At 43.3% G+C, this 19,747-nt stretch overlaps 1 protein-coding gene across 3 annotated transcripts in view; it reads left to right on the forward strand.

The window, feature by feature from the left end:
* SPTBN2 (spectrin beta, non-erythrocytic 2) overlaps positions 1 to 19,747 on the forward strand; it is a 322,588-nt gene that overhangs the window by 221,169 nt on the left and 81,672 nt on the right. For all 3 annotated transcript variants that reach the window (XM_068260592.1, XM_068260590.1, XM_068260591.1), the window contains one exon: positions 8,897 to 9,048. In XM_068260592.1, the coding sequence (XP_068116693.1) occupies positions 8,897 to 9,048 (152 nt within the window). The remainder of the gene's footprint in view (positions 1 to 8,896; positions 9,049 to 19,747) is intronic.

Raw genomic sequence — 19,747 nt, forward strand, 5'->3', positions numbered from 1 at the left:
CCACTCTATTATCTTATCTTTTCTTATCAATTTCCATTCACTTCAATGAGAAATTGAACAGTAAAACGATCAAAAGTAACATGTGGGAAAATATCTATTGAACCATCTATCTGTTGAAATCGGCTGAAAAAAAATGCATCATGTATTCCCAGCATTAGTCCGACACGGTTTCCACTACAGGTATGCTTATATGTTCAGGATGCAGCCTATTAAAATCTACATCCTGTTTGCAGCTTCTTATCTTTGCTAGGATGTAGATTTTAACAGGCTAGCTCTGTGTGCGCCCGCTGCCATTGCACTACTGCCCAATGCTAAATTCTGCTGTCTAATTACAGGTGAGTTCTGTGTGCCTGGTCAGGACAGGAGCCCAATTCATAGGCACCTGACAATGTGATAAGTGTGAGCCAATCACAAATTCAATAAAAAAAACCAACAAACAGCGTAGTGTCGCGCAGTCCACAAAAGGTTACAGAGAATGTTACTACATTTTTTGCACTTTCTGTGTTGTAATTCATTGTGTGGTTTTACGACCATTTCCTTTTTTCTTAGAGGAAAGCTGTTTTTGTGTATTGGAGTAGCGTGACTCGTGATGTTTATGCAGGTTCCTGCTATGTTTTGCTTGTATGAGGTGATAAACTCTGAGCAAGCAGCGCATTCCTCTCCCCTGTAAGACCCCTGTCCCATCTTGTTTGGGATTTCATGTTAACTCTTCCAGCACATTCACGTTTTCCTGTCGTCTTAAGAATAAATAATGTTGTGGTTTTGTGCATCATTGCTAGTGGGATGAAGGAAAAACACAAAAGCCTGCTATTACTGGTAAAGGCCATGTCATGTGATGCACTTTGCTCTGTGATTAGCACAAAACTCCATTTTGGTTGTGAAAACCATCTTCTCCCACTCCTCTATATATAGTTCAGGGGTTTTGCCAAGGTTTTCTTGCAGATAGGCTGCTCAGTTCAGTAGATATTAAAGTGGACCTGAACTCTTGCACAGGACAGAATGTATACCTAGAGCAGGGGTAGGGAACCTTGGCTCTCCAGCTGTTAAGGAACTACAAGTCCCACAATGCATTGCAGGAGTCTGACAGTCACAGTCATGATTAATAAAGGCAAATGCATGCTGGGATTTGTAGTTTTATCACAGCTGGAGAGCCAAGGTTCCCTACCCCTGACCTAGAGAAATGCACCCTGTATGTATTTAGAGAGTTTAGCCTGTCTAATCCCCCCCTCATCTGTGACTAATCACAAATTGTAATTTGATCCCTCAGCTGTGTCAGCTGACTGCCATGGCAGAGAAGCTAATTGGTAAACACAGGATATTAACAATATGTCTACTTCCATGAAAGCAGGAAGTTGACACATTACAGATTTATTGCAGGATTTGTATCAGCTGTAACAAAGAAATGTTTATCTTTAAGGGTTATGTTGCATATCTTTTAGAGCAGAGAAGAAGTTCTAGTTCAGGTCCGATTTTAAGGTCTGCTTTTTTATTTTATATTTCTATAGTCATGACCTCTTTGACCTCTTCTGCATCACAGATTATGCAGCCTCGTCGGGTGTTTTCTCTTCAAATGGGAATGTCTGCATCCTGTAATTAGATAGTCTATATCCTCTTGTTTTAAACATTTTTAGTTCCCAGCATCCCATTTGCTTTTTCTAAAGATTAAGGGCTTATTTCCATGTGTGTGTGTTTTTTTTTTTTTTGTTTTTTTTTTTTATTTTTTTTATTTTACACACTAATTGCATAGCAATGTTTTCCTGTTTGCTGGTTTCCATTAGATATGAAAATCTCATCTGATAAGAAAATCTGGACAGCAGTACTACAATTTTTCAGATGCTGTATGCGGTTTTTGGGTGCGTTTTTGCATCCACTTTTTCTTTTGCGTGCTTTCGTGTACCCAATGAATAATGTCATCGGGACTTCATTCTTGGACCTAAACGAATATAAAAAAGTGTGTGAATAATATACATTTTTCTTGGAAGTTCAGGATTCAGCAGTTTCTCATTAAGGACAAAACCTGAGCCTATCTGTCTCTCTGAATTGGTGCGTAAGACTGTTTCCTGTCACACGTTTTCTATTAAGAAATTTGTTATAGATTTATATGGAGACCTCCTATTCTGTGGAGTTTTACAATAAGTGACGTACATGAAAACAAAACTACGGTATACATCCAACTGCATTATAGAAGTGGGTAATACAGATAATGCACAATACAGCAGTATCCATGGTAACATGGTAGGCAAGGCAATGTACAGCAGCATTACCTATTCAGGATATCCCTCTCCATATGAGCTTTTACAGTCTAATGCTGCGTACACAGTGGCGACTATGGTCGTTTGAAACAGCTAATTGATCGTTCCGCCGACAATCGGGGAAAAAACTTTACCCAACGATCATTAACACGAATGACAAAAGAACCACATCGGGAAGATGGAAATATCCAACCTGACGGATCGTATCTACCGACAATCGTTACAAAACTATAGTGTGTACAGACATCGGCCGAGAAAGATCGTTACAAGGGCCAATGCGCCTGCGTTGAATTCTGCCCAGCTTCAGTACATCCTCTGTAGCGCGACCGTAAAGATTGTTACATTGCTCATTTCAATTAAACTTTGTTTTCAAGTTAACAATCATATATTTGTATCTATTGTAACTCCATGTCAGTGTTTTTTTTATTTTTTATTTTATATAAATATGTACGCAACATTTCCTTCTGATCGTTCTTTTCTGCGAGAATGATCGTTAAAAGTGTATGATGATCGCTGCATCCCATCGTTGCATTCCTATCGTTGCCGTATCGTTCGTCTTTCAATTATCGTTCCTAGCGAACGATCGTTATCGCAAGTGTGTACGTAGCATTAAGGGCCAAAACTTAAACAGCCTGGTTGGCCAGAGCACGGACTATTGAACATCCTCCTGCTGCTGGTTGTGTTCAGGGTCCCTTCTGTTCCCAGTTCTATGATGTTTCCGCCCCATTCACCGATCTAAACTTTTTTTACATGTATGTCATGAAGGTATAATGCTGTTATTTATGCAAATAGTGGCTTGTAATGAGTGACGAAAGCAAAATGGAAAAAATACACCTTTATTTCCAAATAAAATATTGTCGCCTTACATTGTACTAGGGAAATATTTTAAATGTTGTAATAACTGGGAAAATGTGCAAATAAAATAGGTGGGTTTTAATTACAGTAGCGTGTATTATTTTAAAATTATAATGAATGAAAACTGAGAAATATTTTTTTCCATTTTTTTTTTCTTGTTAACATGAAAATACATTTACAATAACATAATTCTTAGCAAAACGTACCATCCAAACAAAGCCTAATTGCTGGCGAAAAAAAACAAGGTATAGATCTTTTTGTTGTGATTAGTAGTGATAAAGTCATTGTCGAATGAAATAGGAGAAAGGTGAAAATTGCTTTGGATTATAAGGAAAAAAACTCTGTGAAGTGGTTAATAATTACGGTATGAAATACAAGTGCTTCTTACAAAAGTCTTTACTTTTTTTTTATATTTTTTTGCACTTTTTGTTTCTAGCCTGCATGTTTTTGGTTCTTTGCCTTTTTTTTGATGGTTGTATTTGTGAACCCGTGTTATGGCTAATTTATAGCTTTTATGTCAAAATCTCTGACAGATGCTCTAACATTTGGTTCAGTCTGTCAATACACATGTCATCTTTTTTACCTGTTGTATGTGTCTGACATACTTTTATAATGAGCTGTTCAGTTAATCTATCTGCGCTTTCTCAATCCATTTACAGTTTTAGCCGCCCATCCAGGTATGCCACTGTCATTTTTTTCTTCTTCCTGATGTTTATACCAGGCTGTTTATAAAGGGTGTGTTTTACGTGATGTCATACTTAATGATGACATAATTTTATGCCACCCTGCGTGAGATTTCTCTCTTTTACTATTGTAAATAGTGACTAGCCTAATAAGCGTATACTCTGTCATCCTCTTGTCTCCATCACCACCCATCCCCCCCCCCCTCCCCCCCATGACCGCTCCCAGTGAAATGAGCATGTGATTTATACATGGAACCTGTATTTCTGGTTTGTGTAACACGGCTGATGCAATTTGATTTGGCTGCCGGGGTGGTGTTACACATGGCTAGTTTCTGCTAGCATCAAATTATAGTAATAGCAGTGTCCTGTTTCTGCAAAGATACAGTCTGTGCTGATCGAACATTGCCCAAGCTTTGTATTCTGCCAGAATGAAACAATAACGCTATTCAAAATGAACTTTTATTAGTTACAGGACCTAGCCTCCCGTCCCTTCCCTTTTTTTTTTTTTTTTTTTTGGTGTGTGTTATTTTTTACTATTCCTAAGCCCCAGTATTTATTTTTCCACTTTACAAAACCCATTGCATACAACAAACCTATACTCACCTACAGGCTCCTGAAGTAACATCACATTTACCAGCAACATTGTGCTGTAGTTTCCCAAGCTATAGACTGGACTGCGTACTGCCAGGGGACACTCTGTAGGTGGCATCCTGCAAGGCTCAGACTCTCTTTAGAACGATGTCGTGGGAGCGTCTGCTTATTCTTGTCAGCTGCAGTGGCAAATATCAAAGTGAACATGTTTGTATGGGCTTGTTTGAGCTCCTGGGCACATTTTAAAGAAGATCTGTGTTGACTACATGTTGACAGTGTAGCGAGGTAGTACATGTGGGTATTTCTAATTCTAACAGCAGAGAATGTGGTGGTGTTATTTATTGGAAGGTATAATTGACGCCAGCATGCCAAGAAATGGACTGTTTTTTGTTTTTTTTTACATGCTGCACAAAGAAAATCTTAATGTTTCAGGATGACTGGGACCTCTTTATCAGGACTGTGTATGAACATACAGCTGTGCATTGCCTTGTCCAGCTGTGCTTCCCTGTATCCACACAGGAGGTATAAGTGCAGACTTTTAACCATAGTTTGGAAAACCTTGCTAAATAAAAAAAAAAAAAAAATTAAAATCACTCTTTGTATTGGATAGCATTCCAGATAACTGATGCTATAGCTGTATACTATGCAGCGTTCTCCCATCAGCAGCGCAGGCTGCTGCTACTGAGCCCTGCTGGTTTACTACATTTTTTGTTTTAGACCTCCTACTCCGGAAGTCTATCCACACTCCATCCTGAGCATTCCATGCCTCTGCCATCCAGCCATGCTCCTCTCATGCTGGTCATGCTTCCTTCATTTCTATTAACTGTCATAGCTTGATCTCTGCGTGTTTGCAGTGCCAAGTATCTGTTTCATGGGGTAGGGGGATGCTTAGTGGTCAGGTTTACAGTCAAACTATGCGACTTGCCATGACTCAGTAGAGCCTAGTGGTGACAAAAAAGGCAGCACAATAAGCCATTTTAACCACTGTACCTAAGTTTCACGGATGGTCTTTTTCTAAAGCCCCACTCCAGGCGTGTGTGTTTTCTTAGACCTTGCTTCTGTATGTGTGGAAGCTGCTTGATCAGCTGATGGCAAATCATTTTTATGTGACCTGGTTAAGAGTCCAGGCGCTGGCCATTTCAACCGCTCAAGCAGCAGTTTGGGGCTGAGGCTGTACAGACCTGTTACACGCAATGCGTTCTGTTGCTATAGAGAGTGAGGCTAGAGTACTGGGAGAAGAAAGCGGTCGCTCAGATGTCGCTAAAGATCCAGACTTTAAGTGACGTTAGGAGGGCTTCCGTATACATGCTACATTTTCAGCCAAGACAATCTGTATTGGTCACCTCAGACAAGTTTTAACCTAGTGTGTAACTTTAGTTTACTGTAAAGGTTGATTGCTTATACTCCTAAGCAGTTGATAAGGTTGAAAGATTCTATGAAGGCCTGTCTGAGCCAAGTCTCCTTTGGCATTCATACAATAAATGTCACGTTTTTGTATATTGTGCTGGTAAAATGTGTCGCTGTACAAAAGGGATCTTCATGGCCTATCTGAAAGTCAATACTGAGAAATAACGAGGAAAGGCACACCCAATAATTGGCTTGTTTACTGCAAAGGTTGATACTTGTAGTGTTGTCTTCAGCACCCAGTAACATATGGAAATAATGTTAAATATGTTGTTTCCAGACTGCTTATCCTAAGAACAAAACATGCTGTGATTTCTATTTGCTTTATCTTACAGTTCTAAGCAAGGTTTATTGTTTACTGATTGCACTTATGCAGTGCAGGTTCTTGCTATGCCCATGCCTCAGACTGACTGCCAACCATTGGATATTTTGTCATTCTAGGGCACAGGGGTCAAACTCCAGTCCCTTGAGGGCCACATCCATGCTAGTGTTAAGGATGGACTGATAAATGTGTTGTACTTGATAAACCACACATGATTCACATCATGGGCGTAGCAATCACCCCTGCGACCCCTGGGGGCCCTCTCTTCATCCCTCTCCCCAACCACAAGTGCAGCCAGTTCACTTACAAAAACCGTGGCAGGAGCATGTGTAATTATTTCCTGCTTCCAGCTGCTGCTTCAGAGCAGAACGCACTGCTGCCATTCGCCGGCTCCCGATCATGTGACCTGCATGGGGTTTGGGGACCAAGGGGGCCCCATGCTTTATCATTTTTGCATGGGGGCCCTATTAAGTCTAGTTATGCCCCTGATACACCATAATTAATTTGAGCTGTGTCAAAAATGTGAGGATCTCAGCCTTGAGGACTGGAGTTCAACATCCCTGTTCATCCCCTGATGATGATGGTGATGATGATGGTGATTACAGTTGGCCCACCTCAGCCCTCTCCTATGTGGATCACATCATTGCTGCCTGTGTATGGGTGGCTTGAAGGGAGTTGACTAAGGTAGTCTTTGGTTTTCTAAAACAAAAGCCAAGCATTATTTACAATCTAATATTTCCCCAACAGCTCCTTACTGGTATTGAATGGTAAAAATCACTCTGTGACCCAACCAAGCAATACAATGTTTAGCTTTAACCCAGATGCCTCCAGGTCCATCAAGTGACTAGTGCTCCTCTCCCACCCATCCATAAACTACTCTTGTGGGAATAGGAGCTACCGGGCAGTCCGTACTATTTAGAGTATAACCAAGGTCTACTGTTTCCATGGCTGGAGAAAAAATAGCTCTTTGTTTTTCTGGGTGCATTTCCACATTCACAGCAGTATGGAAATTGTAATATGTTATTTTAAATGACTGTCCATTTCACTCTGACGTTTGTAACACCGATGTATCATAGCCATTGTCATGCAATAGTGGAATTTCTTTACATTCAAAAAGACCTTAGAAATGATGCACTTTATTTCTTCCTGCTTTATCAGTCATCACTAAGCAACCACCTTTCCATTCCTTCCTTGTCCCAACTCACAGACTAAGGTAGCTGTAAAATGAGCTATTGATTAGAGTCTGTGATTAATAATAATAAAATAAAAAAAAAATCACATCGAAGGAGGCTTGATCAAAACTAATGCTGGCCATACAGGAGTCAGTTTTTCTTATCGATTTCTGCCAGTGATGTGGTAATAGATAAGTAGCATATTCCATTAAATTGATTGACTTCAATTGTTTCAGTTGTCAGTCTTTTATTTATGATTTCAAGGATCATACACACGTCCAACTTCATGCACAACCAACCGCACAACATGACCAACCACACAAGTTGTTTACCGGACAAGTACATACACACACACGCCAACCAACTCCCTTTAAATCCTATGCGTGGAAGCTAAATGACAATCTTTACAACATATCCACAATAAAAAACAATAAAGTTGTTCAAAACACTGATGCACACATTCCAACCTGTCTGATAGTTGGTCAGATTGATCCACCGGTTGGATCTGGCAAACAACCTGTTATCAGTTGGCCATCTGGTTGTTTGTGAGCTGTACACACACCCAACTTATCTTCCAACAGACAAGTTTGAAAGATAGTTGGACAGATTGTTGGTAGGTGTGTATGAGCCTTCAGGCTGCAGTGGTGAGGGATTGAGGCCACATCGGTTTATATTTCATCAATGTGTTACAAAGCTAGCAGTGATGGCATTTTCAACAAATTCCTACTAAACTCTGATAGAAATCAGGTTATTCCAGACAGTAAATCTGGCGGCACACATTAATCATAATGGAAATATTTATTGATTGTCATGTCGACCAGGGCTGTGGAGTCGGTACAAAAATACTCCGAATCTTCAGTTTATGAAACCTCTGACTCAAAGTACCCAAAATGACTCCAACTCCGACTCCACTGCCCTGATATCGACTAATAATGTATGCCTATCTTCAGCTTAAATTGGGACGAGCTATTGTCTCTTCTTGTGTTGGTTCTGATTTACACATGGCTCTGAGGGTAGTAATGTCCAGTGTGTAACCAGCGTCAAAACATCCATGCAACGTTGGGGAAAAGCACCCAACTTATACACAGTATTGGCAGAAGGGGGGGGGGGGGGATGGTCCAGGGTGGTAATGGTGACATGCTGTGCGTAGTGCTGAAACTTTTGTACATGGAAACCAGTTTGTATTTTAGTTGATGTTTTTGTCTTGGCACTGTCACACTGAGAAACAATGGTCTTTTTGATACAGCTCATATTTTGTTTTTGCTTTTGTTCGTCTTTTTTTAAGCTTTGGATAAAGTAGTCATTTTAGCAAGTCTAAAGCCTTTTGCTTGAGAACACACACCACACACATACATAACACACACATAAATACATATACTCGCGATTCCCTACTTACAAACAGGTTCCTTCCATTCCGGTAGCTTTTTTGTAAGTTTAATCACACACAGCATTACATTAGCAAGAGCTGCACAAATGGCAATCGCTTAGAAAAGTGCTGCTAGTGGATTCCAGGCCTTAAAGTGTTTTGAACTACTTATAACAGTTTATACAATACTGTAAAGTTTAACGACAAAGCAATTCCGGTTATACTGAGATCCCATTCCTCTCTCTTTACAGATGAGCGTGAAGCTGTCCAGAAGAAAACCTTTACAAAATGGGTGAATTCTCACCTGGCACGGGTGACTTGTAGGATCTCTGACCTGTACAATGACCTACGGGATGGAAGAATGTTGATCCGGCTACTGGAAGTGCTCTCAGGGGAACAGCTAGTAAGTGACTGACTTCTTGTATGCAAACTTGCTCCAGGCTGATCTGACTCTTGCAAGGAGCCTATTTTTTGTGTTGATCAAACAACTGACAAGGTTGTTTAGTGCATTACATGTAGTGCTTATTTACATTAAATAACCACCATCTTCAGCACACCTGTTAAGAATCTGGAAAGGAAAATGAGAAGCTGGGAATGTCTGCCTTTGCTCCTCTGTGAGATAACAAAGTAGACAGAGAACAGGAGGCTGAGCTCATCCTGCCAGCCCTATTTGTTTTCATGCTCTGGTCTAGGATAGTTTAGGCTTTGCACAGCACACCACGGTCAGGTTTCAGATGTTTGTGAGGAAAGAAAGCTGAAGTAATTTGCAAAGCATGATGAGACGACTGTTGTCCAATGCAAACAATTTGTGTGGCAATGTTCATGTTTACGGCACCAGACAGCTGAAGTTTTACCATCTGCCACTGGTTGATATTGGTGCAGCACTACCCATCTTTCTGAAAATAAGCCCTATCTGGAATTTTGAGCTTGCTTGATATGTATTAGCCCGACCCTGAAAATAAGCTCTAATGGAAGTTAGAGCAGGAAGGGGCGGTCAGCAAGCGGTGACAAATCGGTGCAGTGCCGATTGGGCACCGGTCCTCTCATCCCAGCATGCAGCAAGGTTATCAGCTGTGCACTGGGATGACAGGGCAGGTGTCTGATCAGTACAGTAGCATACCTTTAAATCCAGGGACCGCACAGTACAAAGGAAAAGGAAACGTTCTGCTGAGAGGCCCTTCCTGATAGAAATATAAGACGTCCCCTGAAAATAAGCCCTAGCACATCTTTTGGAGGAAAAATTAACGTGAGACACTGTCTTATTTTCGGGGAAACTTGGTAGGACGACATAGTCTACCTAAAGTGCAATTTGTAAAAGATGTTGACATGAGACTGTTGTATTCTAGACAAACTTTATTTCAATGGAACTTTTTCAGATATGCAGGGAAGTCCATCCTTATCCCACGGTAGTCGTCATCTGCTAGACAAATGTAGAGGCCAGACAATGACTGCATGAGATGGGCAGGCTGGCGTACGATATACTACTTCAAGTGAACACGAGGTGAGAATTATATGGAGGCTGCTATATTTACTTCCTTGTAAACAATACCAGTTGCCTGGATGTCCTGCTGATCCTCTGCCTATAATCTGTCCAGTCATAAATCCTGAACAAGCATGCAGCAGATCTGATGATTCTGCCAATATTGTCATAACTGAAAAGATTAGCTGCATGCTTGTTTCTGGTGTACTTCAGACACTACTGCAGCCAAATAAACCAGCAAGGAATGCCAGGCAACGAACTGATATTGTTTAAAAGGAAATAAATATGGCAGCCTTCATATCACTCTCACCTCGGGTTCACTTTAGGAACATGGTGGAGTTCCAAATAGTCCTATGAATGCAGTGTGGAAAAGCTGCCCATTATGTAGACTTGTCACCTGGGTGTCTGTTTTAAGAATTGTGTTTAGCATAGTATTTCTTGGACAATGGAAAAGCAGTATCAAACAGTCACTTGGACGTGTGCTCCGCAACAAGTGAGAAATACAGATAGCACAATCTTGCTCATAGGAGAAACAAAGGGAGGGCAAGTGTGCACCCTCCGTCCCACAAATTTATTGATGTATACAAGTTTGATAGCAGCGCTTCTGTAAGTGCCTGTGCTTATGCTGATGGATGTCAAACCGCAAAATAAAACAGAACACCACGTCAGGTGGGGACTCACTGGATGCAGTGGCCTTCGGGGCCCGTTAGCTCCTCTGTAGTATTGGCCACCCCACAGCCTCATTGAGGGGGGGGGAGGGGGGGTTCGGGGGCTGTGTACGATTGCCCTCCCTTTTTTTTTTTTCCTATGAGCAAGATCAGCGTAGTACTAGGATAGCATTTTTTTAAAGCAGCAGGGACAGCTATAATATCCCAGGGGGAAAAAAAATATGTATAAGTAGATAAATACTTGTTCTGCTTACAAAACATATGTATTGTACTGTCCACGTTTTTTATTTCAGTGAATGTTCTACAGTAAATAAAGAGAAAACTGAGAAAACTGTTCTAGGTTTCCACCTTTACTACCTCTGAAACCAATCCTGGTGTCATTTCTTCCCTTTTTTATTTATTTTTTTTCAATCTCCTGCCCGACGTGGTGTATTTATGCCAGCCCTCCTTCCCACTGAGCTCTGTAGAAGCTGCACTTTCATATCTAGTTTGCTTTGCAAACACTTCTGAGCAGACATTAGATCGTATTTTAGCAGCTTCTGCAGAGGGTTGAGGTGTATTTCCTTTCTCAGCCTCCTGTCACACTGAACTGCCTCAGCCAATCAGTGAGGAGCAGGAATGGGCGAGGGGAGGTAACGAGCTTCCCTCTCCTCTGCAATTAACCAGAATAGAGCCAGGCTGACTGAGATAAGATTCATTACAGCAAACACATTTATGAATATATTGGAAAGCTTGCAATGCAAGGTCAGGCTGTAGACTGCATAATAAACACAGCAGTGGGTAAATGGAATTTGATTTTATGGCTGACAATCCCGCTTTAATGGAAAGGGGAATTCTTAGAAGAATCCTAGTAGTTCTGGTTTATCATGACTAGGTAATATAAATATTGCCTGGGAAGACTGTAAAGACCCGTGCCCACCTCTAACATTTCGGAGGGACGTCAGTCGAAGGCGGCGTATACAGTTAAAAATGGCGCGGAGTAAAAAATGGTGCACCGCTATTTACCGTTTTAATGTAAATACACTAAAACGGTCAATAGCGGTTTATAAAACATTAGTGGAACGGTGCGCCATTGACAAATGCAGGGAACTAGTGAGGCAGCGGGGTAGAGAGGCAGCATGGTGGAGGGAGGATTAGGTACCATTGGTATACATTACCTTGTCTCGGCGATCGCTCCTTCACTTCATAGTTAGCTTGCAGGAGTCCTGCATCCAGCCAATCACCATGCGGAAACTGAAGCCACACGGTGATTGGCTGGATGCTGGACTACAGCAAACTAACTGAAGTGAAGGAGCGATCGCCGGGACAAGGTAATGTATGCCAATGGTACCTAATCCTCCCTCCACCACGCTGCCTCTTCACCCCGACGCCCGCTGCCTCTCTACCCCGACCCCCACTGCCAGCTGCTAGCCAAACACTACTGCCCTGCTGCCTCTCCACCCCGACCCCCGCTGCCAGCTGCCAGCCAAACACTACTGCCCCGCTGCCTCTCCACCCCGACCCCCGCTGCCAGCCTAACACTACTGCCCCGCTGCCTCTCCACCCCGACCCCCGCTGCCAGCCTAACACTACTGCCCCGCTGCCTTTTCACCCCGATCCCTGCTGCCAGCCGAACACTACTGCCCCGCTGCCTCTCCACCCCGACCCCCGCTGCCAGCCTAACACTACTGCCCCGCTGCCTCTCCACCCCGACCCCGCTGCCAGCCTAACGCTACTGTCCCGCTGCCTCTCCACCCCGACCCCCGCTGCCAGCCTAACGCTACTGCCCCGCTGCCTCTCCACCCCGACCCCCGCTGCCAGCCTAACACTACTGCCCCGCTGCCTCTCCACCCCGACCCCCGCAGCTAGCCTAACACTACTGCCCTGCTGCCTCTCCACCCCGACCCCCGCTGCCAGCCTAACACTACTGCCCCGCTGCCTCTCCACCCCGATCCCCCGCTGCCAGCCTAACACTACTGCCCCGCTGCCTCTCCACCCCGACCCCCGCTGCCAGCCTAACACTACTGCCCCGCTGCCTCTCCACCCCACCCCCGCTGCCAGCCTAACACTACTGCCCCGCTGCCTCTCCACCCCGATCCCCCGCTGCCAGCCTAACACTACTGCCCCGCTGCCTCTCCACCCCGATCCCTGCTGCTTAAAGTTTTTTTAAATATAAAATGATAAATATTGTTTTTTTTTTTAAACAATGTTTTATTTGGTTTCAAAAGTTTTCATACAAATACAGCATTTACAGTTTTACATGTCGTACAGCGCCTGTTTTTACTTGAGTTCAAAAACTTGTGTATGGTACTATAGTAATGTCCATATGGAGTATTTACAGAAGTTGTTCGATGTTCACATCCGCTGTACACACAAAACAGGTTGCTTTGCCAGTTGCAATCTACGAAAAACCATCCCTGCCCTCCCGTCTTAACAACACGCCCTTAGACCCTTCCCAATTAACCCTAAAGTCCTTCCCTCCCCTTTCCCTACCTCTCCCCCTTTTTGTCACTGTTTCTCCCCCTTTTCAAAGTATTTATAAATATTGTTTTATGTTGATTACTACAGCGCCATTCTGATACTATTGGCGCTGTGCGCCATTTTTGCCTGTCCCCGTCGAAGGCGGCGTCACAAGACCGATTCCCAAAAGATTTCATGCTGAAACAGATCGGGAATCAGCCTGTAGTGTATGGACAGCCAACAGATTTTTCTCTGATCGAATCTGATCCGAGAGAGATCTGTCTCTTGGTCTATCTGTCCATACAGCACTAGATGTTGGGGCTTTTTTAGGGCCAGTTTCCACTAGGACTGAATGCGGCCCAAATATCACCCAATCGGCAGCATTTCCTGCAGGTGAGTTAGGCGGGGAAATGCTACCTAAACTTTCGATTGTTTTCTGTCAATTGCACTGTGGTGCGATTCTGGATGGCACGCTACAGATTTCTGCAGCAACCACCTGATTCCCTAGCCGTAAGCGATCTGGATGCATGGTCGCATCACGTCAAATGCCAAAACGTGTCCTGCAGGCCCTCAGTGTTAAGGCCCCATTCACACCCTGGCGCTTTCAGCTCGCTATTCGTGCTTTGCTGACCACCGGCAAAGTACTGCTGCACAAGTAATCCTATAAGATTACCCACACTGCAACGATTGCGGCATGTTTGTGATTTCCGCCAAACGCAAATGTGCTGCATGCAGCATTTTCCTGGCGATTGCGTTGCGGTTCTCATTCACTAGAATACGATCGCCGAAAAATCACGAAAAATAATAATGCAACATTGTTATTTGCATTTTCAAGTGTGGGCAGCACTGCCTAAAATCACTTTATCTGGTTAGTTTACATATTAGTGAATGTCCACATTATTGGGGATGGTATGAGATTGTGTCACATGCATTCTTTCAGGCAACTTTATCAGCCACACCCTCAAACATCAGTGCGCCAAGAAATCCCCCTAATACCCTCCAGCTGACAAGATGTGTGAAGAAGAACAAGCTGAAAAATTTGGAAGACCTTGATCTGTTGTCCTTTCCCCAGGGACATGATTATCTTTCCTCCCTCCCCACCCAGTGTGCATTCTCCTGCCTCCACCCTGCTTCATTCATCTACTGACATACTGTGTGCGTCATGCAGCTGGGTCATACCTGCACATCTGTCTGCCAACTTTAGAGGATAGGCAAATAGGAGATTTATCTCTAAATCAATATGAGATTTAGGGACCTGTTTATAAAACCACAAAGCTAATACTTTGCAGCTTTACCGACCCTTTAATACCGAGAATTAACTTCTAAGGCATTTCCAAATTACACATCCCTTCTGTGCTATTCCAGTCACTGATGCTGCAGGGTGACTTGGATATAATAATATGAAGGAATCCTGTAAGCTAGAATTCGGATGCCTGCTCTAAGCAATCTCAAGTCTCCTGATTTTTATTCCTGTAAAATCCCTTTATACAGTAGTAAACTTTAAGGGACTTGGTCAAGCAGTTTACTATATCAGAATAGGTGATACATTGTATAGTCAATCATGCAGGCACATTTTCAAGACCTAGAGACTGAGTTTTCTATATCCAGACGTTTACTATAACACAATTCTACTGTATTTTAAAAGGGTAAAAAAATAATTCTATTCATTTCCAGCAGCTTTGTAGGTCATAGCCTATAACTGGTTAAATGGCTCCTGTCAATTTTGCAGTTTGCAATTTTGCAGTTTGAGCATAGAGTTGATATGTCAGTAGATAGACTGGTGTACCCAGTTGTATGTTTTATAGATTTCGGTATAACTGGAAGGGAATAGTTAGAATTTAGACAATGTTTCTCTGATCTTGTTGACCCCTATTCGAGTGAGCACCGTATACCCATATATTAGTTATCTTTAGCCATAGTGGGTAATCTTGAGAGATGGTATTCTAAATTGTGGGCAGCACGGTGGTGTAGTGGTTAGCACTCTTGCCTTGCAGCGCTAAGTCCCCGCTTCGAATCCCAGCCTGGGCACTATCCACATGGAGTTTGTATGTCCCCCCGTGTCTTTGGGGTTTCCTTCATGCACTCAAGTTTCCTCCCACATCCCAAAAACTTACAGATAAGTTAATTGGTTCTAGACTATGATATACATACACTACATGATACATACATGGACTTATGCCTGTGGTAGGGATTAGATTGTGAGCCCCTCTGAGGGAAACAAGACCATATACTCTATATAGCATTGAACTCTTCTGCAGCGCTGTACAAATACTAAATAATAACTTTTACGTTCATTTCGAGCAAACTTATGCCTCTTGGATTTGGACCAAAATAGTTACTTGGTTGATTCAGTTCTCTTTTGCATAAAATTAATATACATTTTGTATCAACTCAAACTTTTTAACATGTCACTGACCATCTATAGTTGAGCACAATGGCAAAAATGTTCTTGCATTTCACAGGGATTGAGCTATTGCTGTTAAAGCTAGCTTTTGAAGAGGGTCAGAAAGTGGCAACTACTTACGACTTTTTTGTTGTGCGAATTTTAAGGCAGTATCTGAAAAAAGCAGTGGTAATTGGGAGACTCTTTACATAACCAGGACAGGGTTGTGAAGCAGAAAGCTAGCGTTCTATTGCTTCTTTAGAGGTATAACATCCCTTGCTATACAAATGTAAAGCTGCTTGTAGAACACCCAAGAATTCTACCTGGAAAGTTACTCCAATACCTCCATGTACACTTGATTGCACATGCAGTAGGACCATATAATGACTCGAAAGATGTAACATTTGATATTCTGGTAATTTTGGGTAAGGGCTGGTTCAGATGGGCGTTTTTGTGGCGTTTAACGCAGCGTTTTTTGGGATCTACTGCCATCCCATGCAAGTGAATGGGAGCGTTTAGAGCTGGCTTTTGCAGGCTTTCATGAAAGCCTGGCAGTAGATCCCAGCGTTGCGTCTAGTCTCAAAAGCAACATGCTGCTTTCAGAGGCAGTAAACGCGAAGAAACAATAGCAGAGACCAGAACTGCTTGCCTTGAACGCTTTTCAAAAGCTTTCAAAAGCTAGCTTTTAAACGCTGGGTTTAAACGCTGGCGTTTGAACGCAATGCCAAGCAAAAGCTCAGCAGACGCCCATGTGAACCAGCCCTAAAATAACTGGCTGCAGTTTGGGTTTCAAATGTCTGTTCCCACTACCAACAGCTTTGTCCTTGTCCTCAGATGGGCCGAGGGTGATGTAGGAGTATACGGAGCTGGTCACTTCCATGCCTGTGTATGTAAATCCATGTGAAAGTGATGAAGGCAATGTGACCTTCCTTGGTGGCATTGTATGGAGTGATTTTTTTTGCTATGCGCACAATGCGTTCATATAGTGGTAATCATTAACTAAAAGCTCTCTAAGCTTAGTCATGCACACCACATTAATTTGTTATAGAAGAAACTAAGGATTGCCAAAGAGAAGAATGGACTTAAGATATTGCCCGCACTGTAGGGGTAAGACCGTATTGATTACCGTAAATGTAAATAAAATGGAATGTGGCTCATCGATATACCGTCCTGGTGGCCTGGCAATGCCGGACAAGGGGTGTACCTACTGTTTCTAGATTTTACTTTAAAGGACCTCTCCGGTCTGAGAAATGACTGCAAAGCTTTTATCAAGGCCAGGGTAAATCCAATAGTCTATTACGTCTAATTGTTTTAATTCGATCTTGCCTCTGTTGTGAGATTAGGCCTGCAGCACTTTCCAGTGTACTCTGACACCAAACAACTTCTGAGCAGGTCAACACATCCCTGCCTACCCCACTTCCACTGTAGAGACTATAATTTGTTGCACTGCTGCAGGTTGCTTCTTCCCTGATGACTGACCTGCTCTGTTCTTAGTATTGCCAGTTAGGCGAGATCAGTGGGTGACCATGGCTTTCTCACTGATGGCTGCAGATTGGTGAAGCCAAGGATAAGAACTGTTTTAGTGTAAACAAACCCTAGACTGCTACAGCAAGTAGTAATCAAAATTAAATTCACTGTTGGAGCAGATCATAGGTGGCCAGCTCAATGCCTTTTAGCCTCTTTGCACTCCTAACATTTGGACCCTGGCCTTCACCTGTGCAAGCCAGGTGCTAAGCACACTGATACAAAGGCCTGCAGACTAGTTTAGAGTAACCATAGTGAAAATAACATAATTAATAAAATTGCTTATTGTTTACAATATTCATTTATAGATTTAGTCAGTGTTAGCCCATTGTAAAATCTTTCCTCTCCCTGATTTACATTCTGAAATGTATCTGGTGGCAACCTCTTTAATTTTGCCAGGTGATCTGTGCGGAATGTTTGTTGCTGAGTTGTATGCACAGAGGGAGTTATTGCTTGCTAGGCAGTTAGAAAAAGTCATTATTACCCACAATGCCACAAGGTTCACAGCGAGCAAACTGTCAGGACCTTGGTCACGACATCAGACTGTGGGACAACTCGCCTACTCCTGGATCTAATCGCTGCCTTTTGCGCCTTTTCAGCTCTCTTGTTCTGCCGCTGTGTCCCCCGTATCTGCCGGCATCTTCACTGCGCTGACGTGAAAGTAATCTGAAAGTACTTCCGGGTCAGCATCATTACAGTGAAGATGCAGGCAGATACTGGAGACACGGCGGCAGACCGGGAGAGCTGAAAAGGTGCAAAAGGCAGCGATTGGATCCAGGAGTAGGCGGATTGTGCGGTGGTGCATTTCTTTTTTCTTTTATATAAGTCTTGCAGGAGCTGGACTGCACAAGGGAGCATGATCCTCCCCGTCCAGATTAGATGTCCTAGTCTAGTCAAAGATTTTGGCTGACTAGAACAGGGACCTCTTAGGGAACACTACTAAGAGACTGGTGCTGGGCATATGTAGCAGCACAAGTCACACAGCGGTAACTTTATTACTCAAATCCCCTCTCAGTCCAGGGGTACTTTACAGTTCCTCTTGAAAGGACCACTCCGGCAAAAGAAGAAAGCAGTTAAAATCTGACAGAACTGAAAGGTGTTGGACTAGTCCACCTCCTCATGGGGTCCTCTGGGTTTTCTTCATTTTTAAAAGCACTTCCTGAATGGCATTTTAACTGCCAAAATAGTAAGATACCAGCCAGCCTCACTACTCACTTGCACACTATTTTGTCAGTTAGACTTGCCAACTACCGTTTAGAAAATGCTGTTGAAAACAAAGGAAACCCCGAGAATCCCCCATGAGGTAATGGATTAGTCCAAAAACTGGCGGTTCTGTCAGATTTTAACTGCTTTCTTTTAAAGGATCTGCTGGAGTGGTCCTTTAAGGTACTAGGAAAGGAAGAAGGGTGTTGAAGTAGGAATGTGGCTGTTTGCGGTAGCGAATTGGCAACTTGACCCCCAGCGTGTCATTTTCGTTTTACTTACAAAATGAAATTTTATTTGAATCTGTCGATCCTACCTAATGGGAAATATGGATTGGTGGCATGGGGGGAGCTGCAGAAGATTGACAGCCCTTTAGCTTTGCATTAACAATGCAACGCTGCAGTTACCGTAGATTTTTGTTAGATTGTATGCTATGCTATTAAAAATCTGTGCAGTGTACAGTGGAAGGATTCGATAAGGGGGATCCCTCTCTGATCTGAGAGGGATCTATCTTTTGGCCACATCGACCAGTGCACAGCCAGCCTTAGATGTTTAAAGAGATGCTTGTTGGTATTGGTGATCAAGACAAGCGGCTGGGGAAGTGAACATGGGGGCTTCTAGCTGGTTCACCGTGCCATTGTGCTCTCAGCTCCAGACACAGCAGTGGTAATGAAATGTACTGCTTTGATAAACATCTTTTATGTCCCTGTAGGATTCTTATTCACAAAAGCAGCTTTATCTTGCAGCATGTAGAAGCATGTTGAAAGAAGCAGAACCTCAGCATTCTCCTTTTGTACTTGGAGTAAAATCTCAGTAGTAGTGTCCTCACTTCCCAGTGTACTGAGGGGGAAGTTAAGGAAGCAGTGAGGGCCTAAAAGGGTACATGAATTGACTCCAAAAGGCCTAAAATAACAAGTAAATGTGTCTGTTATGGTGTCCTTATGGTTACAGGTTGCCTGGTTACACCAGCGTCCCCTCCATTCTTCCACTGTCTATCTAATGCTGGGGATACACGGTACGTTTCTGTACCGTGTATCGGCCAGGTGATAATATTCAGCTGGCCTGATCAAGCCGCTCGACCCGCGCCCACTCGATTCCCGCTGGCGGACAATGGCAGGGAATCGGACCGCCGGCGGGGACGAGCAGGAATCGATCCACGCGGACGAGCGGGGACGCGGCTGGAGTCGATCTGGCGGCTAATCGGCCACCGGATCGACCTGTTTATTCCCAGCATAAAGGTCCGTACACATGCCTGATCAAAGGCAACGACGGGTCCGTCGTCACCTCCTGCTGGGCGTGTTTTCAGCAGACAGTACAGCGTGTGTACAAGTCTGTCGCTGGACTGATAAGGTTGTTTCTGAGCGATCCGCCGGGCGGACCTTTATGCTGGGAATACACCATACAA

Source organism: Hyperolius riggenbachi, chromosome 11 (genome assembly GCF_040937935.1).
Source record: "Hyperolius riggenbachi isolate aHypRig1 chromosome 11, aHypRig1.pri, whole genome shotgun sequence".
NCBI classification, from domain to species: Eukaryota; Metazoa; Chordata; class Amphibia; order Anura; family Hyperoliidae; genus Hyperolius; species Hyperolius riggenbachi.